The 21,723-nt window shown below is 41.8% G+C and overlaps 1 protein-coding gene across 1 annotated transcript in view; it reads left to right on the top strand.

Annotated features, from left to right (window-relative positions):
• Positions 1-3,818: 3,818 nt before the first annotated feature.
• Positions 3,819-21,723, top strand: part of LOC111229559 (synaptotagmin-7-like) — a 67,466-nt gene continuing 49,561 nt past the window's right edge. The window contains exon 1 of the mRNA XM_022755918.1: positions 3,819-3,994. Coding sequence (XP_022611639.1) covers positions 3,961-3,994 — 34 coding nt within the window. The 5' untranslated portion in view covers positions 3,819-3,960. The remainder of the gene's footprint in view (positions 3,995-21,723) is intronic.

Here is a 21,723-nt window from a genome sequence, read left to right as displayed (position 1 = left end):
CTCTTCCTCCAAGAGGAATTGTGCATTATAGCACTTTAAAGAAACAAGGACCCCCACCCCACTCTCCATCTACAAAGTGTCTCTCTATGACATAGAGGGTGTCTATGAATATGTGTGGTGAATGACACAGTTATCCTAGACATTGTTTACAATGCAATGGAAAAAAAAAACATAAAATATTGTGTTCCCTGTCACAATTTGCTGTTCAATAAACTGACTGTCCTGAAATCTCCTGATGTAGTCGTCTGTGCTGAGGGTTACACTTTTGTGTTTTTCTTACACCCATCACTGCATCTGCTTTCAAGGTCTGGTGGTCGTGTGACAGAATACAAAGGAACTGACGCTGCTGTGTTTTATTTTTTGTGTGTGTGTGTCTGTTGTAGTGCTGTGAAACCCAAACAGCAGGGCGATGTTTTGAAGAGTATGAGGATGACACTGTGGCTCCTTGGGGCACAAAAACAGCTGAGCCTCTTTGTGATGGTGATGATTTTGCTGCCTTGCCGAGCCACCAGGTGTCAGTGTGGGGTCGCAGTAGAGCTATGATCCTCCGCATGGTGGGAGTGGGAAGAGTGTCAACAGTGCTATATACTACAGGTGTATGCTAAGCTTGGGGGATGTGGCAGTAAATCATGCGCTCCGATCTCACTCTGTCGAGCTGCCTTATCCTCAGTCATGCTAGTTTCCGTCTCTTGCAGCTGTGATATAGCTTATAGACAGATGTGCCTCTCTTTTTTTTGCCTGTGCTCTTTGTTGTTTCACTTGATAATAATGTGCTTCTACGTGTTACGATAAGAATATGGAAATATATCTTTGCGAGGATTTCACCAAATGTTTGTGGTTCATAAATCCCACATGATTCCTGCACGTTTCAGCAGAACTGATGCTGTAACGGGAGGTTTATTCATTATTAATCCTCTGCTGTTTGCGATGTATTCAACATAACTGTTTATAGCATTAGTTTCCAGGGTGCTATTTTGCAGCACCCTGCAGCATAATTACATCATAGCACGTTCATATAACCCTGCACACACACACACACACACACACACACACACACACACACACACACACACACACACTCACACACACACACACACACACACTGCTGTCTTTCTATACGTCTGTTGTATCCAGATCTTATTTCAGCCAGATTCAGATTGAATTTTGTGCCTCCTCCTTTCATCACACATCTACTCCAGTGTTTACACACATAAGAGATTAGCCAAGGGCTCAGTTTACTACAATGACAAGACTTTGAAATATAAGAGTGAGCACCAGCCACTGTTCTTCTGCACATTCAAAATCCCTTTCATGTGTCATGACTTAAGCTTCCACCGTGAACTATTATTAGCCTTTCATGCTTTCTTGGAAGAGGAGGGGAGAAGGTGGAGGAAGAGGTAGTCAAAGTTGAGCTTAAAGGGAGAGAATGATGGAGGTGAAGAGGAAAGCAAGACGTGGGGACAGTAAAGGACCATCGATAGAAGGAGCAGAGAGCCGGAGGAAGGGAGGGGATAGTGGTGATGTGTATATAGGTCACTAAATCAATGGGAATCAGGTTTTTGAAGGGGAGAGAAGGAGGTATTTATAGATACCAGTGGAGACAGATGCATCAGTGACAGGCACAATGATGCTGGGAGCACAGGAGGGGAAAATCTGGGAATAGACTGTGGTCAAATTAGTCTGCAGAGAATTCTCCTAACAAATGGCAAAAGATTCTCAATAGTGAGCAAATAGCACGGAGCGCAGTGCAAAACAAAATATAATCAAATGGAAATCACTGCAGGATGCTTTGAGCAAATGACCTTCCCAGCTCTACTGACAAAACGCAGGCAAACTGTTAGTTGTGGTTTTGGAAATGCTCACAGCATTTGCATCTACAGTACAGCTCTACTCATATCCTATTGAATTGTAATCTGTAATATCAGAGAGTCAAATGATTGAATGGGATATTAGCTTACTGTTTTGCAGACTTGTAAGGAGAACCTGCATATTTATTAGTCAGGCACACACTGTGAGCCACTGAAAGGCTGTGAAGTACAATAAAGACATTACATTACTTCTATTTTAACCATTTCTACCAAATGCCATTATGGCTTTGTGCTGTGGTTAGCTGTCATGACTTATCCCATTTATTTTATAATGTTCCATGTCTCAGTCTACCAGCTTAAAGTAGCAAGAAGTTCCATCACAAATTGGAAATTTGCTCTGAGAACAAGGAGGAAAAATAATTGTTGAAAGTGTTTTAAATTGCCTTCTGACTGGATTTTTCTAGGACTAAGTCAAGGTCATGGACAAATTGTTCGCTCTCCACTTACAGGGCTGCTTATGTGTGATGTAAGACAGCCTGAATACTGAGTGGTAAAATAATCTACATCTCATTCCTGCATCTAATTTGGGGAGTATTTGCATTGCAGCCACATCACCTTGCATCAAAAACTGGCAGAGGACACACCCAATTACTCCTTGAGAGCTCTTAATCTCTGGCCTGTGCCTAATAATGTGGTTGATAAACTCACACAGTGTCCTGAATACAAGACCATCTGATGACCATTTGTATAAGGGATGGGGATGTGGATATGCAGCAGGTGGAGAGCGTGGTTGAAGTGACAGGGCCAGATGGATTTTTCCTTATATCAGTGTTTACTGACACTTAAGCAGAGTTTTCATAAGGTTTTACAAACTGATCCATTAAAACGTATCAGACAACAGTATGTTGTTGCTTTAATAACTCATTTATCATTATGGTTTAAGAGATCCACTGGTGGGAAAGTAATTAAGGACATTCCCCAAGTACTGTGAATAAGTATGATTTTGAGGTATTTGTACTTCAGTATAGCACTTGTTATTCTACGGCCTTACTTCAAATTTCCTGTTTTATCAAATCAAAAGCCCAAAACCCAAATGTATTCATTTTAATAATAATGCAAATCAGAGAAAACAAATCTTCACCTTAGAAAGGCTGGAAATAGTCACTTTTTGTGACTTAAACAATGTCTTACCAAAATAGTTGGTAATTAATTTTCTGGCCATCAACTAATAGTTTCAGCACTCATGAAATAAGATATATTTTATTGATTAAAATATGCAGCTGTATACAGTGCAGCTAAAATTAGCTCCAGATTAACCAGGTACAACATTAACATGCTACTTACCTATTAATGAATCAGGGATAATGAAGCAGATTATATCATGGTAGTCTGTATGATTCTATTATTTCATTTTATGTTGTGTTTTGTGAATGTAGCCTACTCTGACAGGACCCATTATGCATAATGAGATTTTGCTGATATATAGCCTAATACTTTTTCTTAGTCCTAATTTTAATTTTGAATGTATGACTTTTACTTATAGGCTAATTGTGTGGTGAATCCTTATACGTTGTGATATTTCTCCTTTTGTCTCATTAAAAGATCTGCATACTTATTACACCACGAAAGAAATTTCCCACTCCCATAGCTCATGTAACTCGGGTTCAAGCCCAGTTTGTTGGGCTGTAACTGCACTCCTCGGTAGCCTCCATGTAATTTTAAACTGATAAATCAATGGAGAAATCAATGCCAGTGGCAGCAGATCAAACAGGCGGTGAAGACTTCTTCACACAGCTGCAAAAGTCACTTTTCCCCATTTTGTCCTCTGAGCCACTGTGAACCGGTGGTTATTAGAGAGAGAGAGAGGGAGAGAGAGAGGGAGCGAGAGAGGGAGAGAGAGAGGGAGCGAGAGTGAAGGAGAGAGAGAGAGAGAAGAGAGAGAGAGAGAGAGAGAGAGAGAGAGAGAGGGAGTCTCAAACTGGTTAGCCTACCTATCCACTAGGAGGAGAGGATAGGCTGTTGAGGAGCAACAAAACAACAAACAGCTACTACTACAAACCACATCAGCGGAGTTCACGATACACGCCAGAGGAGTACCAACAAAATAATTGAGACAACGCCATCGTATTAGCCTCGGAGTGAAATAACAGCCATGTATCTGAACAGGGAAGAGGACAATAGCAAAGGTAAGATCCTGTTAAGAATTGTCACTCTTTGCGAAGAGCATCCTGACAGTTTCAAGGTGTTTCATTTCTGACCCGCTGTTTCTCTTTGAGGTGACTGCCTGACATGAAAAGGTGGGGATGTACTGTCACACATCCTCCGTTAACGTGTGTGGCTTTTTCTTTTCTAAACAGCCTTATCATTTGGCATGGACCGGTGATGTTGATCAAAAGTGTGGGCTGTCATTATGTAATATCAGTGCAGTTAATTGCCTCCTAGGAGGATGCTTATCATTTGCCCAGTCCTGCATTTATTTCAATGCACCGTGAACGATTAATTGTGAATCTGTTGTAGACAGAGACACTTTGTCATATGCATAATTTTTTGCCGGTGTGCATTGGCTTGTCTTGTTAATGTTTTGGACATTTACAACAGCCTACTTAAGGGCAACATAACACAAGGTCAAAGCCTTTAGCTACAATGAAACCCAAGTGTTCTATAGGTTATATGTAGTGCTTTACAGCTGCCGACATCCTGCACAAATACTAACGAAATGGGCTGCAGCTTATTACTTAACGGGGATGGGTAACCGTGCAGCAGCGAGAGGGGTAAAGAGGGTACAAAGGAGGCATATTTGAGTAATCTCTCCCACGTGTTTTTGAGGCGTGATTTCTTCTCTCATCGAGTGCCCACAAACACACTCGACTCGTGTCCCCTGCTGTTAGCATGAAGCATAAATAACTCTCTGGGGCTAAGAGGTAATGCTAATGACCACCTAAATCTTCAGGTTATACGAGAATAACACCTGCTGCTACCGAGGACCGGGGAGGGGAGGGAGGAGGGAGGGCAGCGGGGGGGAGGGGGGGGGGTGTAGAAGAGCAAAAGGCAGAGTGGGAGGAGCCATTGTTTTTGTTCATTTCCCTGTGATGTGAGATAATGTGATCTCACCACACACGGACAACAACATGATACTGTAAGGGGATGTGTGCGAGCAGCAGCATCAGCAGCATCCTTGGATAGGAGGGGGTCGTGGCTTGTAAAACAATAATGCAAGTGAGACCAGCCTATGAATTTGTGGTCTGAAATAAAAACCTATATAGCTTCACACAGTCTGTAAAACAAAGCTGCAAGAATTCTGCCATTTTAAGGATATCTTGAAAAACCGCAACAGCTTGAACAGATTTCTGTTGAATTGGAAACGAAAGCTCAGTGAGGTCACTTTAAAGTCTGACCTCCACAGAAGTGAATGACTCTCAATACAAATACGAAGGGGATAAGTTTATTTGGTGGGCTTACAAATCTTTGTAGTTTTAATGTCGTGCTGTGGCTACAATTCTTGGGAGCTTGTTGTTATGGTAACTACTAACAAGTTTTCCGAGTTGTGAAATGTATTTAGCTAATGCTTGCAGTTATTAATTAGCTACTAACTAAGTTAGGGTCAGGATATCGAAGATGCCAACTGAAGCATGTTTCTGTTAGTTGTCACAATTGTAATAGAATTAAACAAACTGAAATAATATGATTTTCTTTCCTTCAAGTAGGCTAATTGACATAAGCTAGCTAACTTAGTCATCTTTCAGTTGAAGCTAGCTTTGAGGTTTTTTTTCTTTTTCTTTTTTTTTTTCCACAAGAAGGTATTGTCAGTATACTCTGGCTTTTTCTAGTTATTAAGACAACAGGATTGGATATGGTTTTAGTTGGCAAATCCCTTCACAGCCCAGGAAGGTGAGTTTACATTTGAATTATTATATTTCTCAGTTGCCATGAAATTTACTAGACACTCATGTTCTTCAGATGATGAATTCAAATGGCTTTAGCACCCTAGTTGGTCAGAATTTCTACTCCAATACTTTAATTTATGATCAAAAACCTAATGACATTACCATCAGCCTCAGCTTCCCCTTATGATTAGTGCTAAGTGGCAAATGCTAGCATGCTAACACACCAAACTAAGATGGTCAACATGGTAAACATTACACCGGCATACTAATATTGTCATTGTGAGCATGATAACATTAATATTTAGCTCAAAGCCCCATCATGCGAAAGTGCAGCCCCAGAGCTGCTAGTCTGGCTACCTTATTTCTTGTTGAGGGGCAAAGAGGGACACTAAAGGACATTTTGGATCATAGCAGACTGTGTTTGGGACTTCATGATCCAGGTTAATAGCGGGTGATAGGTGAGGAATATGTGAGCATTAGTGTGAGGCGCTGACGTAATATTAGGCAAGATGCTGTGAAATGAATGTCACCTGTTGTTAGAATTAGTGATTTTTTTGGCCCAGTTTAAGACAAAAGATTGTTTCCTGGGATAAATGAACTGTATTAAAGTATTAAAGGTATGAGTAGGCTGACTACAAATGTTTTACAGCTACTCTTTTAAGTAAGGAACTCAGTACTTGATTTATACGCCATGAATTGATTGAGTGAGTGGGTGTTCCTTTTCCAGCGGGTGTTTCCCTTGCCACACTGCTGTGGCCTTTAAATTCACACTGCGTCTCAAGGTGGAGTGGCAGAGAGAGGGAGAAAGGTCTCCCAGGGACATATTGATTATGGCCTCAGAGGATTAAAGGGGAGTGAGGACAAACAGGTTGATCATATGTGAGTCTGACAACCACACAAACTGCTGGCTACTGTCAAATAGACATCTGAAATAAGACTGGATATGTGCTCTGATCAATATGAATGAAATAAAGAACAAAAAAGGAAATTGGCAAAAGTAGAAAGGGGTGAATGCTGGGGATAATGTGGCACCCTATTATTGTCTCCTCAGTGTGACGGCTAAATGGTTTGTTATTTATACCCCGTTGAAAACATTCAACAACTATTTAGACTGCTTACCAATGTTGAAAATTCAGCAGTGTGAGCTCTTGCAGGGTTTAATTTAGGCCATTAACAGACAACTTGGGGAAGTTCAGACCATCAGGCCCACATGAAGTACACCCAACTTTTAAAAATTATGGTAAAAAAAGTATTTTAAAACATTTAATCACTTAGTAGGCATGTCAGTGTAAGTATACATGTAGGTTATCTGTAACTCTAATCAGTAAACCAATTAGACTTGTGAATAAAATCGTCACAAAGCTTAAAATAACAGAAATGAGATTCCAGTTTGTGATGGATGTTGCATTGATCACTTAACTGTTGCTTTTGGCCACAGGAGGAATTTACTTTTTCAGACTAAACGCTTAAGGCCTTTAGGCTATGTAAGCTAAACAGTGTTTCAGAGTGTGTGTATATAATGACATACCAAAGATGTAGAACCAGTGACTAATTAAACACAGACCAACTGAAAGACAGAGCAAGGTAACAGTAAAAAGCTCTAAGATCTAAGGTGATGGATGCTTTAGGATTCAGGTTTATCTTTGTATAATTGATTTTCTTGATCATCTGATTTATAAATTATTCTCCAAAATGTTAGAAAATAGAGGAAAAAAGCGAATTTAAATTCCTGGAGCTCAAGGTGACTTTTTGTCAACCAACAATCCAAAACCCAGAGATATTCAGTCTACTATTATATTTGACAATGAAAAGCAGCAAATCCTCACATTTGAGAAGCTGGAAGCAGCAAATATTTGATATTTTTCTTTAAAAAATTACAAAAACGATTAAACAGTCATCAAAATAGTTATGATTCATTTTCTGTTGATAAGTCTACATTTTTGTACCTAGAATACAAGGGCGGTTTTCTTATATCAGTGCCCACTGTATCTTAATTAGTGATAACTGCGCATTTTTCTTTTCTCATTTAATCAATCCCTAGAATTGTGGAAGTAAAAATATTTTTTATAAGAGTCGATTGGGTTTGTATGTGGCTTTATAGTGTGTGTTTCTTCTTTTTGATAATTACCAACAAGTGTGAAAGATCTGTCAGGCCGGCAGAATCATCACCCCATGTACAAGTAGAAGACCGTCCCTACTTGTGAAAGGTCTATGCTACACAGAAATGGGAGATTTACTTCTATTCCCAATTCAGCAGGAATTTCAGCTGAAGCCAGAAAATTAAGGATTTCTTTCCAACTGGAACACTGTGCAGTTTCCAGCTTGTCAGACAGCAGGGGACCAGTAAATGAAAAGCTTTCCAGCTTCATCTATTGATGACCGTTTTGATGAACTGACTGTAATACATTAGTTGGACAGGAACTGATGCCTTTATTGATTGATTTGCACTAAGGGAGAATGGTTCAGGTACAGGTTAGGTTTGGGGAGGCATGTTCAGAGAGGGAACCTGTGGTTGACTGACTTCATGTATTATGCATGTAATCACCCTGATCTATATAACTGACAACAAGAGGTGGGTCAGTAATCCAGCTTTATGGCCTCTCTAGGTGGAGCAATGTCACTGCAGGACTCTTAACTTGCATATATGGCATTGTCCAGTTCAGTCTCATGCAGGATAAAACTCAATGCAGTTTATGTTGTTATGTCCTTACATAATGAAGAAATCAGTGTAGAACTTCACTTGTTTGCTCAGCAACATAAAGTATTATCTTTCTGTATTTCGTCATTTTCGTCATCTCTCTTCATTTTGTGGTGCTAAGTCTGGAGACAGAGGTTGTGCGTCAGGGACAAATTTCCCTAAATTTATTTGATGTGTGGTCCTGTCCTCTGTCTGGCAGCCCACACTACCTACCACTTGAATATGATATATAGTAATACCTCAGGTTCACTATTGATTTAGGTTGATGCTGGCCTCGGATTTGGGCTGGAGTCCAAAACTCTGGCCAGGGCTACCAATCTAAATGACTTAAGTTTGGCATGTGGAACCTGCACTAAGAGAGTTCCTCAGGTAGAGCTTATTGGTTTTGGCCTCTTCTCAGATAAATCTGAACTTGAAAATGTTATGCAATCAACAGAAGCTGTCGTGATTAATTAAGAAAGAAATGCTATGAATGTGAAAATACATAATCCCAGGGGTGTGGCTCTAGAAATGGCAGTATCTGTCAGTCCACTGCTTTGTTCCAGACTGAAGTATCTCAACATCTGGTGGTCTCCAGAGGATGAAGTTTAATAATTTTGGTGATCCCCTAACTTTTCATGAAGCATCATTGTCAGGTAAAAATTCAGTTTGCTTGATACACTGGTTATCACCAAATACCTGCAAAACTAATAACATTACCATCAGCCTCAGCTATACCTTGTGTTTAGTGCTAATTAGCAAATGCAAGCATGCTAACATGCTAAATTAAGATGGTAAACATTATACCTGGTAAACATCAGCATGTTAGCATTGTCATTGTGAGTATGTGTATGAAAGCAACTACCTCACAGAGTTACTAGCACGTCTGTAGACTCATGTTAAAATAAAACAATACAGCTGGATTTTTCCCTCTTCGGTTGTCGGCGCCTGATTTTGGTGACAGCCCTACATATGCTTTTGTGTGATTCAATGTAGTTACTTACCTCTGAATGAAAAGGGCATCATTACGCCCAGGGTTTTGACAGTTCTTGGTGTACTAACTTGGTGGTGTCTGACAATTCATGGTATACATCAAAGGATTTTAACTGCTAAGGAAATGAAATGGAAAATGGGGGAATTTGTGGGGAGTCTTTAACATGGTGTGAAGTGTATGTGTCAGCAGAAGACTGTGAGTTCCTAACCTCTTTGTTATTATTGCCCTGTAGAAATTGATGATGTCCCTCTACTTCATGGCTGTTTTACTAATGTGGGATGGGAAATTATTTGGGGGGATTGCTGTGGCAGTCTTGTAATGTCCATGCCTCTTAGAGCAAGATGAATTGAAAAAGAGCTGGATGCTGGGAGTAAAGGAATCGCTATGGCCTTTGCAGCTGCATTCAACAAGTCTGTTTTCCAGTGATCAAACTTAAAAGAAATTACTGGAAATATTCATTCTTGAAGCCCTCTATTTTCTCACCTAATATTGTTTAAAGCATAAAGCTGCTGCAAGCTATTCTGTTGTCCTGTCAGCTTGCTGAATTGAAATCAGATGTAGAGTAGATGAAAATGTCATATTTTACAGCAAAGCCTGAATTAAATGCGGCAGATTCAGTCTGTGAGCATCAGATTGGGGAACACAATCACAGCGGAGACTGTGAGATATGTAAGGTACATGAATTGGCGCAGGAATGGCGTAATTGTAGAGAGCGCTTAATCAGCCTGTTTGACATTTAATAGATCACTCCGTCACTTGAGCTTAAGTTTATTTAGCTTTGAATGGATAGTCAAACGGTTAACAGCTCCAATTTATTATATAGATGGATGTTGTCAACTAAGCCATTTGGAAAAACTCAAGGATCACTGGAGTCAGAGGAACAGGCTACAATGCTGCGATGGAGGCAATTAGTTGCTTTTGTAGGAACACCTGCAACGAAACAGGGATTTGGACCTGCTGTTTCTCTGTTCCACTGAGAGAGCTCATCATCCTCCCTGGTGGAACAGGAAGTCTAATCACACTTTGAAATCAAATAAAGAAAAAAAAAGAAATTACCTCTTATTGATTAACCTGCAGGCTGGTTTGAAAAATTGGTCTTGCATAATGTAAAGCGATGTTAGATACCATATTCGTAACTAAAAACAAATACTATTTACTGTGTCATTACCCTTATTGGTAACACTTACTCTAAAACCCTCTTATTTTATTTGTTAGCAATACACAAACATTTAGTACATTAACACACTAATGTAATTGTAAGCAGCGTTCAGCACAGCACAGTTTTAAATGTATGAAGACATACAGTATTTTAATTCATTAAAGCTATATATTATCTGTTTATACACCGGCCTCCACAGATGGGTTCCCATAGGAGTTGTAGTTGTTGGTAAATGCATTAATAAACACTTATCTGCTTACAACTGTCTTATAGTATGTTTTTAACCATTTATTAAATGTTATACACTGTTTATGGATGTTAAAGGGAGATTTAAAGTTAAGTGTTACCCACTTATTTGACCACATATTGAATAAATGATGGAAGTCCTGTTTTTCTAATATATATGATAAGAAATAACGATCCATATAGCAGACTTGTTGATACACCTTTGTAGAGCTGGAGTTATTTTTATGTTGGACCCTCGCAGACTGCTGGATTGCAGAGGGTGTGTGTGTGTATGTGTGTGTGTGTGTGTGTGTGTGTGTGTGTGTGTGTGTGTGTGTGTGTGTGTGTGTTACACTTCCCCTCTCTCTGCCATCTTCTGTCCCTTTCTCCTCCGTGTCTTGGGGAAGAGAAGAAAAAGGGGACCGTGCCGGTTAACATCAGCCGGCCGGGGGAAGAGTGATAGAAAGCAAGAGGTCGAGAGGCAGACGATAGAGTGGAGGCGAGCGTGAAAAGATGGAGTGAGCAAGAGAGACAGAGACAGAGGGAGAGGGAGAGGGAGAGGGAGAGGGAGAAGCAAAGAACAAGCCCTGGAGTGCTAGCGAGTCAAGGTCACACAGAGGAGAGGAGGCCCTGCATGTATGTCTATGTGTGTGTGTGTGTGTGTGTGTGTGTGTGTTTGTAAAGGGAAAAACAGTGGGGATGGGAGACCTACATGGTAAAGAATGAAGGGTTGGTGACAGCGGATTGGTTTAGTCTGGGATGGGGGATTTTATGGGGGAGGGATGAAGAAAGAAATCAGAGGAGGGAAATAGAGGAAGCCAGAGATGAAAAGAGGTTGTAACATGGCTTCACAACACTCTCCTAATGCTTCAGTCCTGTGTTTGTGACAGGAATGGCTTCATAAATGTGTAACTTTGAACATGTTTGATCTAAACTCAGAAGCAGTGGTGGTATATTTGTAATTCTCATTGTTATCCTGCTTTATGATGCATGTGTATTGAATGTTTCCATGTATGCTGTTACATAACCATCCTGTCTTGTCATGTTGATCCATATTCCCTTTGTAGTCTCCTTCTCTGATTCTCCCTGTTGCTTTTTTCCCCCCTCACCACTCGATGACCTCTGCTGTTTTGTTGCAGCTCCTACTGTCAGTAGGTGCCACGATGCAGTTTGTTAAGACCACGTGCTTTGAAAATGAAAAGCAATAGCTCTGCAGGTATATAACAACACCCTTCTCAGTGTTCTGAAAGAGGCACGAGGAAGGCACCGTAAATCCCATCCAAAGAACTTGCTCTAGTTTTGATTAGTGGTGGAGAAAGGGAGAGTATTACATAATGGATCGCCTGGTGCTTGTCATCTTAGGATCAAGTGTTTTGAAAGCGGGATTGTGGTTTGCAGAGAACATTCACTATTCGGTTATCCGAGCAGGATGCTGGGAGTCACTTGGAAATGTGATCACTGCTGTCTCCTCAAACATATTAGCCCTGTTTGCATCTCACACCCAGGAGAGATTACGAGTGTGAGCAGTTGCCATAGTGTTTTGGAGCACCAGGGTGCTGATGTGAAAGATCTGAGGTGGCTCGGGCGCTCTGTGACATTATCTCTCTGGAGCAATGGTGTGTGGAGTCGTGATAACATGAGATGACTTTGTTTGCGGGAGGTCAAGAGTTTGCCCTATGGGTGGCCCCCCCGGAGGTCACTCACACCTAGTACTATTATTGTTTTAGATTACCGCTGTCTTAATGTATTCATGCTCCACTGGTATAATTTTATTTTACTTTTTAGAAAAATGTCCTTTTTCCAATCTGTCATTCTAAAAACGCAATCACCACTAATCCTCACACTGAACCTCCAGTGGTCACACAATCGCATTCAGTTTGAAGACTCCCAGCGAATTCTTGGCAAATTATCCTGTTGACAGACATCATTACCATTCCAAGGCGTAATTAATCTTTCCACACCATGATTTTACGCAGATGAAAAGTAATAGCTTCTGTAATAATGGGTTCAAAGCATTTTCCCAGCTGCAGACTGTAATTTTACTCATCTGAAACAGCCGACCTGCAGTGTGAGCTAGAGATGACCCTTAACTTTTTTTATTATCATTCTAGACAGCTGAAACAATAGAGACAGGGAGGAAACTAGGGAAGAGGGAGATACAACGAAAGTCCCCAGCTGGGATCAAACCAGGGATGCTCCTGGTATACTGTGTCTTACATGGCATCTTAACCACTCATTCACAGTGTCCCTACCCTGAACTTAAACTGAGTGGAAACTGCTCTAAGCCATGCAGTCACATGGTCCTAGTGATAGTTCAAATAAAAAAATGTCTTAATCATAAAAAAAAATATGGTGAAGATAGAAAGGTATACAGAACAAAAATGAGCTCCCACACACTTTGGTCAATCCAAGGTCACCAAACAGCTTCTCAGAACATGTACCGAAAGTGTTGGCGGTGTGGAGGAGCTGAAAAGTGCAGGTATTTTCTTATTTTGTTAAAAAGGGTGTGTTTGCACAGGAGATTTATCACGCTGTTTGCTTTAGTACAGCATGTTCCATGACTTGGTGTGTGTGTCGAGCATTAATTTGAGTGTGTAGCTGCGCTGTCTCCTGGTATTTAGCAAAAAAGTGTGTGATTTTGTGTGAGCCACCCTGTATCTGGCAAGGTAGTCAGACTGACAGATTGGGCTGTATGAGTGCCATCTCCTCGGCTTGGCTGCCTGAGCGTTTCTCCCTCGTTCCTCCTTCCTCTCTCCGTCTCATCTCCCTATTACCCTGCTTCAGTGGTGACCAGCAGGGTAAGGGATATTTTTCCGTCATTCGCTTTATCTAGCTAGCCGTATAGGTAGGCCCTCTCCCTGGATTAAGTCCACCCACTGTTCCATAACTGTAGCTACAATACCTGATGGATCAGCCATCCACGTCTTGCTCCCCTGTGCTTGATCCAGGAAGGTAGCTAGTGACAGTGTGAGGTTAAAATGCCAGAGATGGCAGTGAGGGCTCTGTGTGTTCTTGCACTATTATCTTACATTGGAGCTGTTCTCACTTTGTGGCTACAACAGGTTTAGTTAGAAAATAAACAGATTGTGTAGATGATGAAGAAGAGAGAGCTATTGTTCTGTAGGACTGAACAGAGGGAGGCTGGGTCATGACTAGGATTGAACAGAGTGATTGTGTGTGTCTCTGTGTGTGGGGAGAGTTCACACAAACTGTTTTCACACGCACGCTTTCACTCGAACTGCAGTGTCAATAATAGAAAGATAGATTTTCAGCAACAGCTCTCAGTGTGTCCTAATTTTGCTCCATTCACCATCCTAATCATTTTTGTATTTTATTTTGGTAAATTGGAAAAGATAACACTTCAGTGGACACATTTACACAGTTATTGTTTCACGCCTGCTTTAGGTGTATATATAGCCATTCGAGCAAATAAGGCATTTTGAAATTGGCATCCTTCAGGCTTGTGGTGCCCCACCAGAGCTGCTTGTGGAGAATGGAGAATGGAGTGAGCACAGGAGAGAGGAGGAGGAGCAGGAGGAGGAGCAGGCAGAACGGAGTAATGAGCCCAAACAGGAGGAACAGATGATGTGGGAAAACCTGACACAGACAAAAGAAATACACAGGTCTGCATCTCTAAATCCAAATATGGAATCACATGACTGATTAGGAAATAGAAAACCTGGTGGGAGGGATTCAGAGGAAGTAGGGGGCTTGGGATGCACCAGGTGAATATTTGGCTCAAGAAAAGCAACGCTGACCCCATTCACAGTGTAACTGAGCACCTGCTGTGGACAAAAAGATCAAATTACTGATACCAACAAATGGGAGGCACTTGTTATTGTTCTCTTTCCCTCCCACTCCATCTACAAAAACGATCTGGATTACTGTTTTCGTTGCCCCTCTTGATTCCCCACCAGTCATCAAACTTTTTTTTTTGCAGTGGCAGGCTTATCATCCTATGGTTGCCTTGGCAGTGGCGTGAATTGGTGCAGATAGAAGAGCACAATGAATTGGACGCAAGCAATTGTGCATGCATGGGACTGAGCTGAGAGAGCTCAGCTCCAGACTCAGTAGAGCTGAGACACACCAGATTGGGCTGGCTCGTCCAAGCAGTACATTTTTGATTGGTCTGGGCTACAAAGCTGAAATGTGCCTTTTGTGCCACTGGTCCACACATCTGACTCCTTTTCTCCCCCTCTTCACTCTCACGCTAATGAACAGCAGCGCTTTTTTTTTACATCCACAGATCATATTTCATGTACGCAACATTCATTGATTAATGCCAACTGCCCTGAGACCCTTCTTAGTGATTATGGCTCTCAGGCTTGGGAGGGGCCACTGATACCCTTAATGAGTCATAAAAGGCGAAGAATTATACACTCCAATAGTCTTGACATTGGGTGATATTTCAATTGGTCACTCACTCTTGGAGTCTATTTGCCGACAGAGTTGGCACACGCTCAAATACCCCCAGACATGCATTTGCACAAGTAAACAGAGAAATCTTGACTTTCCAGTCCCGTGGCGTGTTCCATGCACTCGGGATATTTAGGAACAGGCAGGATCCTGCTGCATAGCCTGGAAAGACAAACACGCAGGTCAAACACAAAGCTCCCAGAATGCACTGTGATTCAGCTCAGCTCACTCACCACCAAAATAAGCATGTTGATTACATAATCAAAACAAGACGCCTGAATGACAAAAAACACTATATGATAATTGCCATGCAGCATGCTGACTCCACAGTGCATCCTGCCTGTGGTGATATTCCTTACTGGGTAGTAATGTTTGTGAGCTGTTATATGAGACTGATTGTGCTAAATTATGTTATCTTATATGTGATTATCCACTTGATCAGGACAGTGAATTGTTTTCCCACCAGTGATGGTCAGTACAGTCTTAATGAGATGATGGAGGTCTTCACTTGTTAATTGAGCTATCGTAGACGCATGCATAGGACGTCACACTATCTGCCTCTCACACCATCTTTCCCTGGGGTATATGTGTTCCTCCCTTGTTTCTGAATCCATTGCCCTCTAAAACACACTGCTTAATTACAGAGCAACAGAGGGAGGAGGTGAGGACAAAGTGGGAGAAACGAGCAAAAGCCAGAAATAGGGAAGAAGAGGCTTTAAGCTGGATGTAGCTGGAGGAGCTAAAATGGGTGCAAGAAAGCAGCTGTGAGAAACCAACATCGGATAGGGAGAATGTTCATAATTAGGATTGTTTTAGAAGTGACATCGCTTAAAGATTACAGTTAATATTTGATGATCGCCGCACTCTGAGATCCCCCACTGGACAGGCTCTGACTCTGAGGCAAACACACAATGACTGCACATCAGACATGGCTCAAGATTGACAGACATGTGGCTCCCAGCTTCTTCCGACAGTCTTCCTCCTTCTTTAAGCGCCTGACAAACCTCATTAAGAACTGTTCACGCAGGCTCTATTGACATGAGACATACTAAGAAAAGGGTCATGTATAAAACATGAATCGCCCAAGGTTATATGGCAGAGCCTGTACATGGATCTGCCATCCTTCAGTTTATAAATTTTTACCTATATTGTCAACACAGCGGGATGACTAATGTATGCATGGTATTTACTATCTGTCCCCTGTGTTTTGTTACATTTTGGTAGCTTAGGTGTAAGAAAATGATGAGCCCTGGTCCAATAACAGTGGGAATATTATAATTCTCTGCAGACAGATTTCGCACAAATGTCTGTTTCAGTCCAAATCCCTCTGCCACATTCACCCTCTTCTTTGCTCCTCTGAAATATTAATATGATGTAATAGGCTATTTGTATTAAATATTTAATTCTGTGTCACATTTGCATCTCATAAACCACTGGTCAGTATTACTTCAGATTACCTTTAAAATTTTCAAACTTGTAGGGCTGGGACAGAATTAGAATAGCAGAGGAGCAGAGGGTGGTCGGGAGAGGACGTGTGTGGTGTGAGCTGGGAATCGCTCAGGGAAGTTCAGTGAAAATGGTTCTTGTGTCCTTTTAGCTGCTCCATTTTCATCTTCTTCTACTTCCAAACACAGCACGTTCTCCCCCTGTCTCCACCTGTTTATTACCCAATGTTGTAGCAGCACTTTGTGTAATGTGTTCCAGACAGATTTGACAGCCTGGACGTGGACCATAAAATACCTCCCGGTAGAGTACTAACTACCTAGAGATCACAAGCCCAGGTATTTGAAGTCTGGGAGGTTTAGATAGAGGAGTGAAGAAGAAAAAATTTGAGAAATGAATGGAAGGAGGAAGGGCAGGAGAAGCCACAGAGAGAACGTAATGAAGGTTGAAGCTTTTACCCTGATCTTAAAATCATAATCTCATGGAAATATATCACTGTTCATGAGAATTTCTTGCATTTCCATTTACTTGTAAATATATAGCTCCATAAAGTGGTATTTAGTCTGACTTTCAGATATCACATTATGTGGTAATATATTAGTAGAGCAGCAGTTACTCTTAAAAATACTTCATCTTTGAGGTGGAAAGAGCACAATGGCAAAAGACCTCTTACCAGTTTTAATATATCTGAGTGGTTATATTGGAGCGTGTGACCATCTTTATAGTGCTGACCTGAGGTTATTACTGCGTGCAGTGATGGGGAAGGAACCTCCATTGCATGCAGCCATCTTACCGTGCTGTTTCGGTGGTTTGAGGCATTGCTGTTGGAGGTTAAGTTGTAGTATCAGTCCTATCTTGTGCACCTAATGCTTCACCTGTTGAATGTTGCTTTGCAGTCTGATTTAATCTGTTTGCATTTAGTACCAAAATGCACCTTGGGTGATCTGATCACCACTGAACAGCTCTCGGTACAGGTGTGGCTGCACCCAAAAAGCTTTGAGGATTTCCTGGGATTGAATCGCTCAAACAGCATTCAGCGGTGGTCAGTGATGCATGTGACTGCATATTCAATGTAGTGTGAAAGCAAGCGCCTCCCTGACTGCATGGAAGGGCCGCGGGGTCAACGTCAACTTTGTACAACATGCATATAGCACAGCGAGTTGTTTGTTTGTGGCAAACAGCATGGGCAGTGTTTTGAAGCGGATTCGTGAGCAGAGTTGCCGGTCAGCAGTTCTTGTCCCTACAGTAGCGCCGTGGCTAAGCACAAATGTGTTTCTCTGTTGAGCAGTGGTTGCAGTGTCCCTACAGACAAAATCAAATGTGAGCCAGGAAGCAATAGTCACTTGTAGACACATTCTGATGCCAAGTGTGATTTGCAGCTCAATCTAGACCCATTTTTGATGCATTTGGTCTGAACAGGGCAGGAAACACAGCATTATGACAATATGTAGGATTTGTCAGAACCTTGACCATCTGGAAAAGCTAAAGGATAGAATATGATAATAAACCACAATTTGTTCTAATCACATCATCACTGTCACTAAGGAAGTGCAAAGGATTCACAGTTGTTTTAGGGGAGAAATTACTGATATGAGTAATGACCTACCTAGTAACGCCTAGTCCTTTTTGGCTTTGCAGTGGAAAGCAGGCTAATGAAAAGCCCTGAGCATCTGTAGGCCTGTGTACCCATGCTCACTCACTGTCCTCCTCCAGCCAGGCTGCACCGCCACAGCCAGCCACACGCACGGTCTTCTCTCCTCTCCTCTCCTCTCCTCTCCTCTCCTCTCCTCTCCTCTTCTCCTCCCCAGCCTCCAGCTCGCCTGCCCCCCACCTAGAACAGCCTGGAGGTAGGGCATGCTGGCAGTCCTCTGCGTTTGATTTTTGTACTTGCTCTGAACAAATCTTATTTTGGTTGCTGCTGTTTGAGCAAAGGTTTGCACAATCTCTCCAGTGCAGATGCAGGCCGGAGTGACACTTCAGACCCCTCCCCATACATATTAATACTTCATCTGTTTATGACCACTCAACCATACATCACCCAGGAAAGCTGTGGAAGTGGCACTTGTCATTTCACCAGTCATTGAAGACAAGGGTACGAGGGTTCGGACAGGATGCACAAATCTTTTGTACGCTGTGTGCCATTCTCTCCCCCGTTCCTCTTCCTCTTCCTCATTCTCCCTAGTCTTAGGTCCCGTTATCCACGACTGTCAGCCCACACAGGAATCCTGCAGAACAGTCTGGTGAATCACCCTGCATCCACAGGCTATAAGCACAGCAGAGCCACTTCTAACAATTTCACAAATAGGCATGAAGACATACCCACAATACCCCCCCCTCCAACCCTACATTTCATCTGTGCATCAATTAGCGTTTTGAAATAGTATAGTGCTAACCACTTCTCACATTGCCATTAGATAACAGTCAAGGTGTAGTATATAACCATTCCATTAACTTGAGAATAGCCACTGATTTTCAAATAAAAGTGGTGTGTTTAATCACAAAATGTCCACAAAGCACTTAGGTGCTCGATCCAATATTTATTTTACTTTACTGACTTAATTGCATGCTATGATTTCCCACAGTTTTTTTATGCAACAGTTCCTGTGATATAATGTTTTGAACATATTTTTAACAAGACTCTACAGCCACTTTAGCAGCTCTGTGAGACTGCATACATAGGCACAAGTCAGTAAGCTAACATGCCCAAAGTGAAAATGCTAACACGCTGATTTGTAGCTGGTGTGTTTACCATGTGTGCCTATAGTTAAGCATGTTAGCATGCTAACATTTTCTAAATAGCTACAAGAAGAGACAGAACTGTCATTATTTTTGCAGGTTTGGTGATAAACCAAAAATCCAACTTTTCTACTGATCATGACGCAAGTTTAAAGTTAAGGGGTCACCAAAGTTATTACAATTCATCCTGAGGGTGAAGATGTTTACCAGATTTCACAGCAATCCACTCAATAGTTGTTGAGAGACATCAGTCTGATGCAGAGTGAGGGACTGACTGACTGACATGGCTCTAGTATGGCTAAAAAAGCCATCTGAGCTCTCTTCACCAAACTGAACCCAGACCTAACCAAACTTTGCTTAACTGATCAGAGCCAAAGTGAGTTCATTTTTAAGAAGAGGAAGGAAACATGATCTGTTCAATACAATACAACCAAATCTTAATGGGATAGTGATCTAACAGGATCCTCTGTCTGGAGACTGTTCCTGGATAGCTTCGCATTCTCAAGAGCCCCTCGATTGGCTTAAAGGTCAGGTTGCATACAAATCACACAACCGCCTTGTTTGTCCTTTTAGTAATTTAACAGACCTCATAGAGACACGAGGCTGAGAGGCTGCCTCAACAGCATCCATTATTCTTCGCCTAATCCATCTAGCCCATTACACATGACGAGAGTTACAGCTCACTTGAAGAGTTAATAAATCAACCACGGATCAGGTTAGTTCTGCCTCTTTGTTTTTCATTCCAGTCACTATAAATAATGCTCATAATGCCAGTTAGATTATTTGTGACATCTTAGTTTGATGGTGGCCAGGTCAGGCAACACCCAGTGCATACAGTAGTCTAAGCTCTCTCAAGAGGGCACAGAGTAAATTGAGAAAGTGATGGAAAACAATACACCACGGCTTTCTACATTTAATCACATATTTGTAGTAGAAACACCGTGTTGCTCATTATTACCCTGCCAAAGAGAAATCAAAGGTGATTTCACATAATAACTTAAATCTCTTCTCTTTTGCTCTTAATTCCTCTCCAGCCTGAACTCGCACTCCCTCCATTATTTCCCCCCTCAGCAACGCCTGCAATAGTTAGCCAAATGACATCCTTGTCATGATGTTAGGGTGATAATGTCAAGTATGTGTGAGAGCTCTGTGTGTGTGTGTCACTCTGCTTAATGAGAGCAGCCAAGCCTGCCTTTTATTCTTTGCTGCTAAACCATCCAGATGGGATACTTCATCGTATTGGTTGATGTGACAAACAGTGACATCCTGCATGCTACTGCAGGTATTATGGCCACTCCCGAACTCCGAAGTGATATTGACTGCAGCCACAGCCCCTTCGTGTGAGTGTCAAGCTCACATCACAACATACTGTTGCTATTTATATACTTGTGAGTAAGAATTAAGACAAGCTATTACAGTACGGAGCAAGGCTAAAATGTCCTCAGGTGCTATGTAATTGAGTTAATGTTGAAGGAAAATTACAGGCTGGTCCCAGCAGAAGTGAAGGCCACGAGGACTGGTAGTGGTTGTGGAAAACTATATTTCCCATGAGCCCTTCACTGTATCCTGCTGCGAGTGAGCAGCTGCATGGCATCGTCAATAAGTCTCAGTCTGCTGGGTACTACCCAGCTGTAAATTGTTGACAGTTCTACAAGCAAACACATCAATGGGCAGTCAAGCAACAGACAGCAGTGCTGAAGGCCCATCCAAGATGACCATGTGCTTATGAAGAGCAAATTATATTTATATAGAGCTGTCAGCAAAAAGTGAAACTTCATTCTGGGGAACATGACGCACACTAAATTTTATCATTAATTATTAAATGTGTTCTTTGGAAGAAACCCACTTTTGAGTCAGAGGAAGAAAATACATGAAACCATATAGTAGATGTTATAGGATGTATTTCATTACTTTAATTTGTCCTTCCATTGACATTGGCTGATGCTAATGAGGGTTATTTTCTGTGGTGTCTGTCCAGCTGGAGTCTAAAAGCAGAGGGGTATTTAAATCTCTTCCAGACCCAGAGCCGATGTAGTGTTGTCCCAGGGGCCTGTGCTCAGTCCACAGCAGTGAAGAGGACAGGATCATTTCGATCATAGTCCAGCTTTACCGTTAATGCACAGCCGCTGACGAGAAAGGTCACCTGGGGAGAGAGGTGGTCACTGGAGAGATGGGATTCTCCGTTCCCCCCGATGAGAGCAGAAGTCACTGAACAAATATAATGCACTCTGTGGCAGAGTTATTCTGTTCTCCGTCTGCTCTCCCATGACAGTGTAAATTACAGTTGGGCAGCCTGTTGCACATACAAAGGCAACATCAGACCCATTACTTCTTCCAAAGTAACCTTTTGCTGTCCCTCACTTAGCTGTCGTACACTTGTA

Source organism: Seriola dumerili, unplaced genomic scaffold, assembly GCF_002260705.1.
Source record: "Seriola dumerili isolate Sdu_G_001 unplaced genomic scaffold, Sdu_1.0 BDQW01000242.1, whole genome shotgun sequence".
NCBI lineage: Eukaryota > Metazoa > Chordata > Actinopteri > Carangiformes > Carangidae > Seriola > Seriola dumerili.
The sequence above is the reverse complement of the archived record's forward strand: the minus strand, read 5'-3'. Positions and strand labels throughout refer to the sequence as shown.